General features: G+C 38.9%; 1 protein-coding gene across 1 annotated transcript; it reads right to left on the minus strand.

Moving 5' to 3' along the window:
* Positions 1 to 961: 961 nt before the first annotated feature.
* On the minus strand, positions 962 to 2,152 carry LOC149140547 (uncharacterized). The gene has a single exon (XM_089451007.1). The coding sequence runs from the start codon at positions 2,150 to 2,152 to the stop codon at positions 962 to 964; it is 1,191 nt and encodes a 396-aa protein (XP_089307133.1).
* Between the last annotated feature and the right edge of the window lie 11,618 nt (positions 2,153 to 13,770).

The raw sequence follows: 13,770 nt of genomic DNA on the forward strand, positions 1-13,770 counted from the left end.
ATAAAGAGAAGATGGATCTGATGCTGGTCAAATCACCAATGCTTCCATTCAGAAAGATCAGGACATCATCCACAAAGAGTAGATGTGTGAGCCTGCAGTCATCTGTGATCTTGATGCCTTGTAGTCTGCCACCTCTATGCTCCTCCTTTATCTTCCTACTGAGACCTTCCATGACAAGGAGGAAAAGTAGAGGAGAAAGAGGGCAGCCCTGCCTAAGTCCTCTTTCCGAGAGAAAAAATGGGGATGCACTACCGTTGACCAGGACACTATAAGATATGTTAGAGATACAACTCATAATCCATTTAATGTAAATGAAAGGGAACCCCAGGTGAGTTAATAGCATTCTGATGTATAACCAGTTGACTCGGTCAAAGGCTTTAGATAAGTCCACTTTCAGAATCATGCCTTTGCCTTTCCTGGTGTGAAGAGTGTGCAACACTTCCTGGGCAATACCCACAGCTTCAAAGATTTGTCTATCATGTAGGAAGGAAAATTGTTCCGAGGAGATATGCTTGGAGAGAATGGGTCTCATCCGGTTGGCAATGATTTTGGCAATAATCTTATATAGGCAGTTACAGAGAGAGATAGGGCGATACTCATCAAAGGAGGAAGGGTTATCAGCTTTAGGGATAAGTGCAATAAAGGTAGAAGTGATGGATGGCTCAATTCTTCCATTTATTTTGGAGTCCTCAATGACATGCAGCAGATCTAACCCAAGGACATCAAAGAAGGCTAGATAAAACTCGATGGTCCAACCATTTGGCCCAGGACTTTTGTCTTTCTTGAACCATTTCAATGTGGCCTCCAGTTCTTCCAAGGTGACCTCCTTGATAAGCTCCCCTTCCTCATCTTGTTCCACAAATCGTGGGAAGTGCTGGGCAACCCTGATGATATCTGCCAGGTTTGCTTCTCGAGGGGCCCTGAAAGCTCTCTTAAAATGGGAGGTTGCAAGAGAGGCTAACTACGGGAAAGTGTTTGCTGGTAGTCCATCTTCATTCTGAAGTTTCCAAATAGTGTTAATCGCCTTTCTGCCATTGGTGAACTTATGATAGAATTTTGTGTTAGCATCCCCTTCCTGCATCCAAATCGCCCTGCTTCTTAGTCTCCAGACTTCTTCACGGTCTTTAAGAATTTTTCCTCTTGCAGAGTAAAGGGATGTTATCCTCTCCTTATGTTCGGCAGAGTTGAACAGTCCACCCTGTTCATTTTCAAATATCGACAGATCATATTCAATTTGTCTCAAGGAAAGGTCATCCTGTGTCCTCTTATTGTGTGCCCATTGCTTGGACATTTTCTTCAGCATATTAAGGTTGTGTAGAAACCCCTTTGTATAGTTGCCCCCTGCCCCCAGAGGGTTTTCTTTCCAGAAGTCTGTGACCATGCTGATATAGGAGGCTTCCTTGAGCCATGCTGAACAGAATTTGAAAGGTCCTTTGGGTTTTGCTCTTCCTCCATCAATTTCCATATAAATGGGGAGGTGGTCAGAGATCCCTCCTGATCCGACCCATTGTCTAATACAAAAACCCAAGTCAAGTATGCTTTCTTTGACAAGGAAACGGTCCAATCTGCGAGCTAGACTATCTTCCCCAGTCCGATTATTTCTCCAGGTGGCTTGTATCTTGGCTGAGGGAATGTCTATCAGCTGGTGATTATCCAGAATGGTAGAAAAGTAGTCCGAGAGTGAATCTCTCTGGGCATGGTGGCCCCACGACTCTAAATGTCCAATGGAAAAATTTAAATCTCCACCCAGAATCAGATGATCAACAGAGAAGGTGTCCGACCCCAAGAGATTGTCCCAAAATTCCGGTCTGTTTTGGCACGACCCATAGATATTAAAAATTCTAAAATTCATGCCAAGATCCACTGAAAAAATGTCAGCACCAATATGACCAGCCCCTCCCCAACAGTTGATCAGATTAATGGAGCGGGCATTATATCCGAAGGATATACCTCTAGATCTCCGTTGTGCATCAAGTCCAGTGAACTTCCACCCCGGGAGCATGTACTCAAGAAATCTAGAAATGTCAGCAACGGGGCCAAGGGTCTCTTGTAAGAAAATAATGTCAAGATGATCGGATTGAACTATCCGACGGAGTGCCAGTTTTTTCTCAGGCCTAGCAAGCCCATGACAATTGTAAGAAAGAATCTTCATGGAGGGGGTTCCGAGGGGGTTTCTCTAGCTCTAAGGACCCCAGGGATAGTGGACTGTTTACCGGCTGCAATATCGTCTCCCGCTTGGGATTTTGCTTTAGTAATAGAAGAGGGTCGGCCTCGGATGGGTTTGTGCAAGGGGGGGTGAGATAATGTCAAGGCCAACATGATCCACCACCTGTCTTTTTGCCTTTGAATGGGTCATATACCCCTGCACTACGGGGATAATAGCCGAGGAAGAGAGAGGGTTAGGGGGAGTAGTCGGTAGGGAGGGAGGAGTGGGGGCAATGATAGGAAGAGAGGGGGCAAATGCACAAAAGATCTGGGCAGGGGGAGCAGAGGATACTGGACCCAAACCCAAATCCAAAGAAAAACCAGATGACAAGAAATCGTGAACATATGAGCAGCAAAGAGAGGAAAAAGGGAGAGGGGGGCTCATACCCGAGTCGATGGAGTCTCCGGAGGCAGACCTGGCAATATCAGATGGCGGAGGAGGAGGACGAAGTGGGGGCCTTCCTCATTTCTTTTGTGCGGACTTGGCAAGAGCTGAGGCTGAGGCCGTAGGGGCAGATTGAGATTCAGTCCTCCTAACAGGAGAAATGGAGTGCCGAGGCAATTCCTTCAGGATACGACGCTATTCCACTTGATCTGTAGCTTCTCTGGTCAAAGGATCTTGTCTCGGTGCTTTCTTGGACAATCCTCCATTAAGGGGGCAATCTTTGAACAAATGCCCAACTCTGTGGCATCTCCGGCACCGGAATGGGACACCCTCATAGTCCAGGATCTATCGTCGAGTTATATTCCTCCATTGTATATTGATATGCTCCAGTAATCCATCAGTTAGATCCATGTGAACCAGGATCCTAGCATAGGCCATGCGCCCCGTAGACTGAAAGGAGGCATCATATGTAAGATAGTTACCAAGAGCGTTCCCAATTCTCTTGAAAATTTCCTCCGTCCAGAAGTGAAATGGAAGCCCCAGGAGGCGAACCCAGATAGGTCCGGCATCCACCCTTTCTTGTTCAGGATCGAACATCGGCGTCCACCTCCGAAGAAGAACAGGGGCTTGGTCAATGTGCCAAACAGTCGAAAGGACCCAGTTGGTGTGTGCCAAACAACTAAAACGCATTGCAAACCAACCTTTAACAAATGTCTGCACCCAAGGGGGGTCATTTAGGTGATGTCCCCATACCTCCATGGTCCATTTCTACAGTCTCTCCACACTGTAGTGTCTTCCTCTGACCCGACCAACCAAAACCTTCTCCGACAACTCCATAGTCTCCAACAATGGGATATCCTCAGTGAGCTTGAGAAAAACTTCGTAGTTCCTGAGCTTTAGATTCCTTTTTCTCTTGGACCCCTCTCCGAACTTGGAGGCCACTGCTTCGGGCAGAATTGAGGTCTGTGTAGTCATAGGGGAAGATGAAACCCTAGCAGTGGTTATTGGGATGGAACTGAAAAACCCCGAAATAGAGCCGATACCAGTCAAATTTCCCTGTAGAGGAGCTGCTAGGGTAAGAATGGTAGAACAGGCTGATGCCAGAGAAGCAGAAGACGAGGGTTTAGACAAGGGTTTGAAGATGCCAGACGAGGAGGGGTTCGAAGCCGCAGCTGCACCTAGGGTTAGACTATTAGGGGCAATTTGTGGCTCAACAAAAGCCAAAGAGCTAGGAGAGAGCGGCTGAGAAATGTATTCCAGGTTAACAGGGGTGTCTTTTGGTAGCGAGACCGACGTGAAACGCGAGTTAGAGATGGGGGGAAGGGCACCTATCTCTTCGGAGAGCTCATTGTCAAAAGAGTAGAAACCCTCCAGAGTGGTCCTGGCCTCCGTCCAAATGGGCTCACCTTCCAACGGGTCCACAGTATAATCTAGGTTGTCCCCCATAACTGTCTAAACCGTTAGCTGACAGCTGCCTGTGGAATCGAAACAAGGAACAGGGGAAGGGTAAACGGTGAAAGGTAAAAATTGCCCAGGTGAAGATGCAAGACCGGTAGCAGCTGTGGTTAGGGAGAAATAAACGCGGGCGAGAAGCGACAACGAAAGAAGCAGGAAATATGCTATCGACGGCAGAGGCAGTTCAGAAACTGCTTACGGGGGGCAAACGGTGAGCAAGGGCTGCAAAACCAGGACACTGCGGCTGAGACCAGTGCAGGAACCCTAACCCACCCATCATCAGAACCAACCGGTAGATGTAAATTTGACTTATGACTAATATTCAATTAATTATTTAGTTTTAATTTTAAAGAAGAAAATTAGGATTGGGTAAATTAACAATGATAGAAATAAAAGATTAATTAATAATATGTATGAAAATAATAATAATAATAATCATGAGGAAAAAAAAGAGAGGAAGAAAGGAAATGAAGATGGAGAGGAAAAAAACATAAAGAAAATAATGAATAGGGTGGGGGGAGCGGGGTGAGGGGCATAAGCAAATGTAAAAATAAAATAAGGAGTGAGGAAAAAGGGGCAGGGCAAGGGTTTGTCAGAGGAACAAGGGGAACAAGGGGAACCAAAAATGGGAAAGAGAATAGGGAAGGGAAAGGTTAGGTTAGTGACTGAGGTGGTGAATAAGAGGTTTCCATGATTCATTGAGGTTGTACCCATCTTCACTATTGAAATTATTTGGTCGCTTTTCGATCTCTAAGGCTTCACGAATGAGGTGGGTAGACTGGAAAATGGCAAGGGCAAGAAGTTTATTTTGGTCAAAGCTGATAAGGTGCTTGGTTTTGAAGGAATGTTCAGCCAAAGCTTACTTTAAAACATGATTGTGGGAAGTATTGACGATTTGCTCCTTTAACCGAGCTTTAAAGGACTTACCAGTTTGGCCAATGTAGGACTTGCCACATGAACAAGGAATTTGGTAGACTCTGGGACTGAGCATTGGATCAAGCCTATCCTTGGGAGACTTGAATAATTATTTTAAGGTTTTGTTGGGTTTAAATAAAGTTTTGATGTTCTTTTTTGCTAAGAATTTAGAGATGATATTAGTGGTTCCTTTTATATAAGGAAGAGAAATAAGAGCCTTGGGAGGGGGAAGGGGTTGTTTGGGGAGGCCATGAGAGTAGGAAGATTTAAAAGCTTTATTGATTTGGGAACTAGAGTAACCAATCTTAATGAGGCTTTGGTTAGGTGAGCTATCTCAAAGGCTAGAAATTGAGGATCAAAAATTTTGACAACTCCATTGAATAAGGTTTTAAGGACAATTGTCTTATGCGCAGGGTGATGATGAGAGTTAGCATGGAGGTATCATTCAATGTGAGTTTTCTTGTGATACACTTGGAAGGAAAGGGAGTCGTCAGAGAGATGAGAAACAGGGACATCGAGAAAGGGAAGGGAGGAGTGCTCTTCCAATTCCATTATAAATTGGATGTGTGGGGAAAGGCTATTGAGGTGATGGAGAAAATCCTAGAGGGAAGGAAGCCCATGAGGCCACACTACAAATGTGTTGTCAACAAACATGTACCAAAATTTAGGTTTCAGATGCCAAGAATTAAGGGCAATAGACTCGAAATGTTCCATAAAGATATTTGCAACGACCAGAGAAAGGGAGGATCCCATTGTTGTTCCCGTTATCTGTTCATAGCAAATGCCATTGTAGGAGAAGAAGGTGGAGGATAGATAGATTTTAATAATTTTAAGTGTCAACCAACTTTGAGATTAATTCTAAGGCTTTAGGAACATGGATTTTGGTAAAGAGGGAGATGACATCAAAGTTGACCATGATGTCATTGGGGTCAAGATGAATGGTTTTGGATTTTAGATGAAGTGGGAGGAGTCTTTAATAAAAGAATCGGATGTTCCAACGAAGGGTTGAAGCTTGGAGGCTAGGAAGCGAGAGAGCGCATGAGTGAGGGCTCCAATAACACTCACTATGGGTCTTAAGGGAATATCTTTTTTATGGATCTTTGGTTGCCCATAGATTTTGGGGGTCATAGGATGTTGATGGATGAGCCACATTGGAATAAGAGGATCAATGGATGAGCCTTTTATAGCTTGGGTTACCAAGTTAGTGACATGATGAATAGTATTTTTAGGGAGTGATTTGTAAGTAGGGGTCACCAAGAGCTCATGATTGCTTCATAATAAGAAGAATTAATTATATAGTAGTGTTCCCTTTATCCACTTTTAGGATCAAGATGTATGAGTTTTTGTTAAGCTCTTTGATAGCGAGGAACTCCTCTTTAGACAAGTTAGGCTGGGTGGGGGGGTTTGGTTTATTCTTCCACAATCTTGTCTAATTTCATTTTCTTCATGAGATGACCTCAACTGGGATCCTATGTGGAATAGTAGCATAATTGAATCCTTTTTCAAGAAGATAAAAAGTGGAGGGATTAAGGTTAATAGAGGATAAATTAATAAACATATTTTATTTCCATAAAATATGTTTTAATGATCATATTAACATGCATATTAACAGTCACTAGTTGATTATTTCTTTATAAATATCCCAACACTCTTTTTCGATCTATCATGCTTTACTTGAGTCCCTAATGATGGTTGGTGAGACCACTTGAAACACAAGACATCAGTAAACTTGCATACAACATATATCCAAAAACTTATATCAACAATCCAAAATTTGTTTATAGTTCTTTTTTATAATATTAATAATTATGATACTTGTAAAAGATTGAAAGGGAGTGTAGAGGTTTGCAACATATGGATTCTTAGCAACCTAAGGTTTTTAGGGTACTCATGACAAATCTTGGAGGAGGGGGAATGGATCCCTCCTCCCAAAATGTAGTGGCAAACAACTCTTCTTGAAGCTAGTATCAAGATTTTTTAGCAGGCGATAGAGGTAAGAAAATAATTAATGAGTTTACATCCAATAGAAATTATGGCACTGGTTTAGAGTAGGGTAACCTAAGCCAATTAATCCTGACACTCAATAGCAATGCCACTTAGGAACGTGCATTCCACATGCATATTACATGCCAACATATGAGATAAGCTCAATGAAAATAACATAAAACATTCAATATATGTAGGACCATGCAACCGTAGGTACGTTCGTGGATATTTGGCCAACATAAAAAGCTCTAGTTTTGTGGATCAAAACATACTAGAAGACAAAGGACATGTTGACCTCAAGTTGGACTCAAAATGGTTCTTCACAACCATCTTCAACAATTTTGAAGACAAACAGAGGGTATTCCAAAAACATTGGATTATTTCTTTGCCTCTGAACTAAAAGATTCAACCTAGACAAGGAATCCTTGACAACTACTAAGATATGGATCTGTTTATACTATTTACCTCATGAATTTTAGGAAGAGGAGGTCTTATAAGGAATAGGAAACACTCTAGGAACATTCATAAAAACATTAGACACAACTAAGAAAAGATTATACATATCCTATGGAAAAATATATGTCTACACATGTTTCTAAACCACTCCCAACATCAATCCACGTGAGCTATTAGGACACTATTTGGCTTGAAACTATCGATTGTGAGCATATCCCTTCATATGCTACAAATTCCACAAGCATGGAGATATTTTTAGAGACTACCCTTGCAACCAAGCTTTGACCCCTTTCAAACCATCAGTTAAAAAATATTTGAAGGGTTTGGAGGAAGTAGTGAACAAGAGAGTAATAAGAAAGAATCTCTCCATGAATGTTAATGCAACAATAGAAAAATAACAAAATCATTATGGAGTATTGTCAAAGAATGTACAAGAAATTCAAGAAGAAGCCCCTAATACTTAGGAAGGACAAACTCCCTAGTCATAAGGAGCACAAGAAGTAGAAGATAAAGAAATCAAGAGAAGAAAATTCAATGGAGAAAACCAGGAAGATACTGAAGCAACACAAGTGGGAAGAAAACCCTATTAGATTCAAAATAAATGGAAGGTATGGAGTTAGGAGATCTCAATCTACAAACCCTAGTTGCAACTTGTGATGAGAAAGACCAAAAGTCCATATTGGAGTAGTTGATCCAACTCCTAATGATAACCTTCATTAGACATCAAGTACTTCAAGAATAAAAATAGAAAGGTATGCATAATCAAATTGTCTCCTTAGGTGTTAAAACTAACACCCGAAAAATGAATTTAAGATTTGGCAAAGTAGACAAAAAAAGAGGCCAAAACAATAATAAACTAATTCTTTAAGAATTAGGAGAAATGATAGTAACTTCTAGAAGGATCGATTTTATGATTGATAGGTTCCACCCATCACTCTCCAATACTCAATAAAAATCCTCTCCTAAAATGTAAGAGGCCTTAATGGGAAGAGAAAGCAAAGACCATTGAAATACAAAATTCAATTAAATCAACCCATTGTTATTATGCTTTGGGAGAAAAAATGCACCAATGAAATGTTATCTAAAATTATAATCACTAGTTGGGGAGGCTACAACTAAATGCAATTGACACACAAGGGGTAGTAGGATTGATCATTATTCTATGTCATCCCTCAAAAGTTATATTAACTGAATTCTTCTCAACTAGAAGAACTATCACAACTAAATTTCATTTAATTCGATCAATAGAGTCAAGATTCATATACGATGCTTATGGACCCAACTTGTAGGGGAAAAACAATCCTTTATCAAGGAGATCCAAGCCATTTCCCAAATTATTTAAAATGGCTACTAGAATATGGGAGGATATTTTAGTATGATAAAATCCTCAGGGGAAAAAAGATGATGAATAAGGAGGATGCATGTACAATAGGATCTCTTTAAAGAAAATATCAATTGTTTAAGACTAGTAGATATTGAAACTACCAGCAATGTACACAATTGGAACAATAGGAGAGGAGTTTCTCATCCAATATCCTCTAAAATAGATTGATTCTTAATATCAGAATCCCTAATGATTATGGGATTAGGTATTGATGCATCAATACTTCCATCCATATATTTATATCATTGGCCCATAAGCCTAACCTTGTACTAGATTGGGAACTCAAAAGAATGACCTTTCAAATTTGAAGCATTTTGGCTAAGTCACACTTCTTTTCAGCAAAAAGTAGAAAATTGGTGGAAAAAAAGCCTTGGAGAAAACTAGATCTACTGTGTATTATTTTTAGCAAAAACTAAAATATCTAAAATCTTACCTAAAACAATGGAATAAAGAAGAATTTGGATACATTTATAAATATTAAAAAGAGTTAATTGAGGAAATGGAAATAGTTCAATAAAAAAAAAAAAAAAAAACATTCTAGATAGAAGGATAGAAGAGCTTATCAACGAGGAGACCTAATTTTATATGCAAATAGAGGAGTGGAATAAGCAATAGGAGATTCTCTGGAAGCAAAAATCAAGATTCAATGGCTAAAAGAGGGAGAGAAGAAAAAAATATTCTTATAAAGTTCAATGATTCAATATAGGCATCACAATAGAATCTTAATCCTAAAAAACAACTAGGGAGAAAATTTGGAACCACATGCAAACATTGAGAATGAATTAACATACTATTATAAATAAAAACTTACTCAATGAACCACAAAGAGATAAGAGAACAACTATACAAAATATCATGCAAACATCCCTACTTTGGTTACCGAATAGTGCAATGTAGCATTACTTAGGTGATCATTGTCCAAAAAGTAGAGAAAGTAGTGATGGAAATTCCAAAAGGAAAATCACTTAGTTTTGATGGCTTGACCATTGATTTCTTTGAATTTTTCTAGCCTATCCTTAAAATGAGGTCCTAGCTTTGGTTAAGGACTCTCACAAAATCACTTTCCCTTAATGCCAATTTCTTATGCTAATCCATAAAGAACACAACTTAAAATATCCTAGTAATTTTTGTCCTATTTCTCTTTGCACTGTGACCTACAAAATTATCACCAAAATTATTGCCATTTTCTTAAAACCTCTTATCCCCTTTCTTATTTCCCTAGAAAATTTGGGCTATGTTGAAAGGAGACAATTCTTGATAGTATAATTCTAGCCCATGAATTAATTCATTCCCTCAAAACAAAAAAATCAACAGGAATGATCATGAATCTTAACATATCCAAAGCATTTGATATGCTAAGCTAGAAATATATCTTCCATGTTCTCCTACCATTAGATTCTTTGAAAAATGGATCACCTAGACCATATATTTAACTTCCAAATCCTTCTTTTCTATTCTCATAAATGGATCAACCTCTTCTACCTTCTCTCCTTCTTGTGGAATCAGAAAAAGTGGCCCATTATCCCCATTCCATTTTGATATCATGGCAGAGGATTTAAGTAGAGAAAAAAAATAGTAGCTACCTCCAACAAAATCAAGAGCCTAAGTATTCATGGAGAAGATATAACTACCACCCATAAATAATTTGTTGATGACACTCTACTAATGGGTACTCCAACAACAAACAAAGCTAAATCGATCAAACAAATTCTAGAAGAGTCCATTGTAGCTTTTGGAAAAATCATAAATCAAATTAGTAAGTCACAAATTTTATTTTATTTTCTAATTTTATTTGTATTTAAACTAATATTTGTAGAACTCTAGGATTTCAAAGGAGTTCCCTTCATCCAAATATATAGGGGCCCTGCTTGTTGAGAATTCACTCTGTTATTCCTCATGGGAGGACCTTCTCATAAAAATGGAACCAAAATTAGCAAGGTGGACCTTTCATTCTCTTGACATTGTAGGTTGACTCACCCTCTTGAGGTTTATTGTTCAATATGTGCCCCTTTATATGTTCTCAACCTTTGCAATCCAAAAACATCTACTCAAGAAAATCAGGAATCTTCAATGCTCTTGCTCCTAGGGAGGGGCCAAAAAAGAGAAGAAATGGGCCTTAATAGCTTGGGACAAAATATGTATCCCAAAGAAGCAAGGAGGTATAGGGCTTCATGATCCAAAAACCTTGAGCTCAATTATGAGGGTTAAAACTTGGTGGAGATGCCTATAAAACCAAGAGGAACTATGGGGTAAAATGTCGAGGCTAAAATATTGTAGGAACATTAATGAAAAAGAGTTGGTTTGGAATGTTTATTTGCAAAATAGGGACCTAATTAAAGATCATTTCTTCTAGGAAACTTGTAATGGAAAAGTTCCACTTTTGTAGGAGGATTCACGCCAAGAATTTTCTAATATAAAATATAGAGCGAATCTTCAGCCTTATAGAGACCAACTGATAGTAAAGGAAAAAAATGGTCAATCAATACTAGGACACAAAATATGAGCACCCAAAATGGTGATCCAGGTGCACTAAAAATGGAGGTGGATCCAACTCTTGGAAGGATTTTTATGGGAACTCTTTTGGAATGAAATAAGTAGTAGGAAAATTAGAGCCTGAGAGGGAGAGGATAACTAAGATGGGGCTATAAAACTAAATGGAAATATAATATAAAATAATCTTATATATTAACCAAGAATATTTCCAATCATCCCTCACCAATAGTTTGGATCAAAATATGGAAGAAAAACTTATGGAAATAATTATCTCTATTCCTTTGGCTTCTAATTCATGGAAAAATTCTAACTTGCAACAAACTTTAGCTTCAATGCTTCCATGACCCTCGATATAATATCTTTGTTTTCAAAATAAGGAAACCATATAACATCTCAATTACTACCCTTTTACTTCATCCCTTTGGGATGAAGGAGCCACCTTGTTTAGAAAACAAGATAGGAAAAGGAAAGTCTTATCATTTCAATAGTTAAATTTTGATCATCATCCTTCAATAAGCCAATAATCAATAGAGAATGGAAAATTTCCCCTGGAAATTTTCCATGGGAATTTTAGAAAGAAAATAATAGCTACATTTTAAAAAATATATCGCATGAAATGAATATGGTTTGGAACAAAATGAGAAGCCATGTCAGAGAAAAAATCCTCATTACCCCCTGGTTCGATTAGAAATGGAAGGCAAACAACTAATAAAATGCATTTAAGTGCTCCCTGGATCTTTATCTGCCTCCTTTATCATGAATAATACCCAAAATACCTTTATTGTTTCAACTCTTTACCATTGGGAACCTCCTCTAACCTACTTCACTAAGCTCAACCTCAATAGGGCTTCCAAGGGTAACATATGTCAAGAAAGATTTGAGGCATCTTCAAAAACCACAATGGTAACATCTTTGCAGGAACTCTCAGAATTAAAAGTAAGAATTCTACAAATATCTTTACCTTAGAATTTGGCTTAATTATAGCATTTCATAATAACTACACCTATCTATAGGTCGAAGGAAACTCTCATTTTATTATCAAATTTCTCAAAATACTTCAAAAAGGATCCAAACCTTCCAAAATATCCTCTAACTAGTGCCTCAAAAGTGGGCTCTATAGAACTAATAGCCTTATTTCCTAGATTCCCATCATAATTCCACAACTCATCCAAATATCTATAAATAAATTAGTTTATTATCACATTAATGAAGGTATGGAAAATGAGCCTCTCCCTTCATACATTCATTAGTGCTCTGTTGTTTAAAATTCTCTAAAAGAAGAATGGCCTATCATCACCCAAGTAAACTACCATTACCCATAGGGTATGCCACCTCGACCACCAAAGCAAATATGAATTGTTTCCATTGTTGACCTTCACATCACCCTTGATAGCCTGGACAATTAGTAGCAAGGTAAAATCATCCACACGTGCATCATGATCAAGGTTTAATAGATTTAGTATGAGGATTCATACCTGTGTGCAAGTTATTTCCTCCCCCTCCAAATGATGATTATAAGCTTCCATTATTGCCACACCCTTCTATACTGAATCATGGCTTGGACACAACTCAAACAACATGAAACAAAGAGTTTCTTTGGCACTACGTTCACTACAATCTTTATTTGAGGTAAGAAATTTCACATACTCTCTCTATTTATCCTTTATTTTTATGTTTTTCTCTTAGCATTTCCTTCACTTCATGGTTGGGAGAGCCATCCTACCTCCCTAGTCCTGCCCCCCATCTTCTTCTCATGTGGACTTATAATCTTGGTTGGATTATTGTGTTCATTTGGCTTATGGCTTGGTGTGATTCATACAAATCGACCATATCTATAGAACCACTTCCACTCTAGGAGAGTAAGTCTACCTCCTGTGAATCCTTCCTTCCAATTTTTCTCAAAGGCATCTATTTTTGGTGGCCTCTCCTGCTCACCTCTCTCTTCCCTCTATTGTAGTTAGCTCCCTCTCTAAACTCTCTTTGGTCTCTCACTCCCTTATTGCAACACCTCCTTTCTGCTAGTGGGTGCATTCTACCCACAGTTCCTCACATCGTTGTAGGCCAAATTGGAAGGGGACACCATGGGTGTAGGGGTCATCATGAACCCATGCATAAATGAATGCAAAAAATTCAATAGTGATATACTAGAAGAAGACACTCTAAGAGGCCAAAAATGAAATAAACATTGCATAAACTAAAGCAAGGGTAGAAAGAAACTTTATTTAGGATGGATAAATTGAAGAGATTGTTGGTCAATGGATCCCTAACATTCATACTAACAGACGGGGAAACAACATGTATCTTCAAACAATTGACCTTTATTACTTGGTGAAAACTATTAAGGGAAAAGTGTTGGTGGAAAGGAGTGAGGCCCAATAAGAAATCATACTATGCATATATTTTCTCTAGTTATAAGTGAAAAAACTAAACATAAATGTCTCTTAGCTAGCAAAGAAGATAGTCAACCTAGAATTTCTAGATTTCGAAGAAG

This window comes from Pinus tabuliformis, chromosome X, assembly GCF_031772625.1.
Source record: "Pinus tabuliformis cultivar Carrire ecotype Pingquan chromosome X, CPIR1, whole genome shotgun sequence".
Lineage (NCBI taxonomy): Eukaryota > Viridiplantae > Streptophyta > Pinopsida > Pinales > Pinaceae > Pinus > Pinus tabuliformis.

What these genes read in the sequence shown, in the direction of transcription:
- LOC149140547 (XM_089451007.1), bottom strand. Translation starts at nt 2,152, where the DNA reads ATGAAGATTCTTTCTTACAATTGTCATGGGCTTGCTAGGCCTGAGAAA.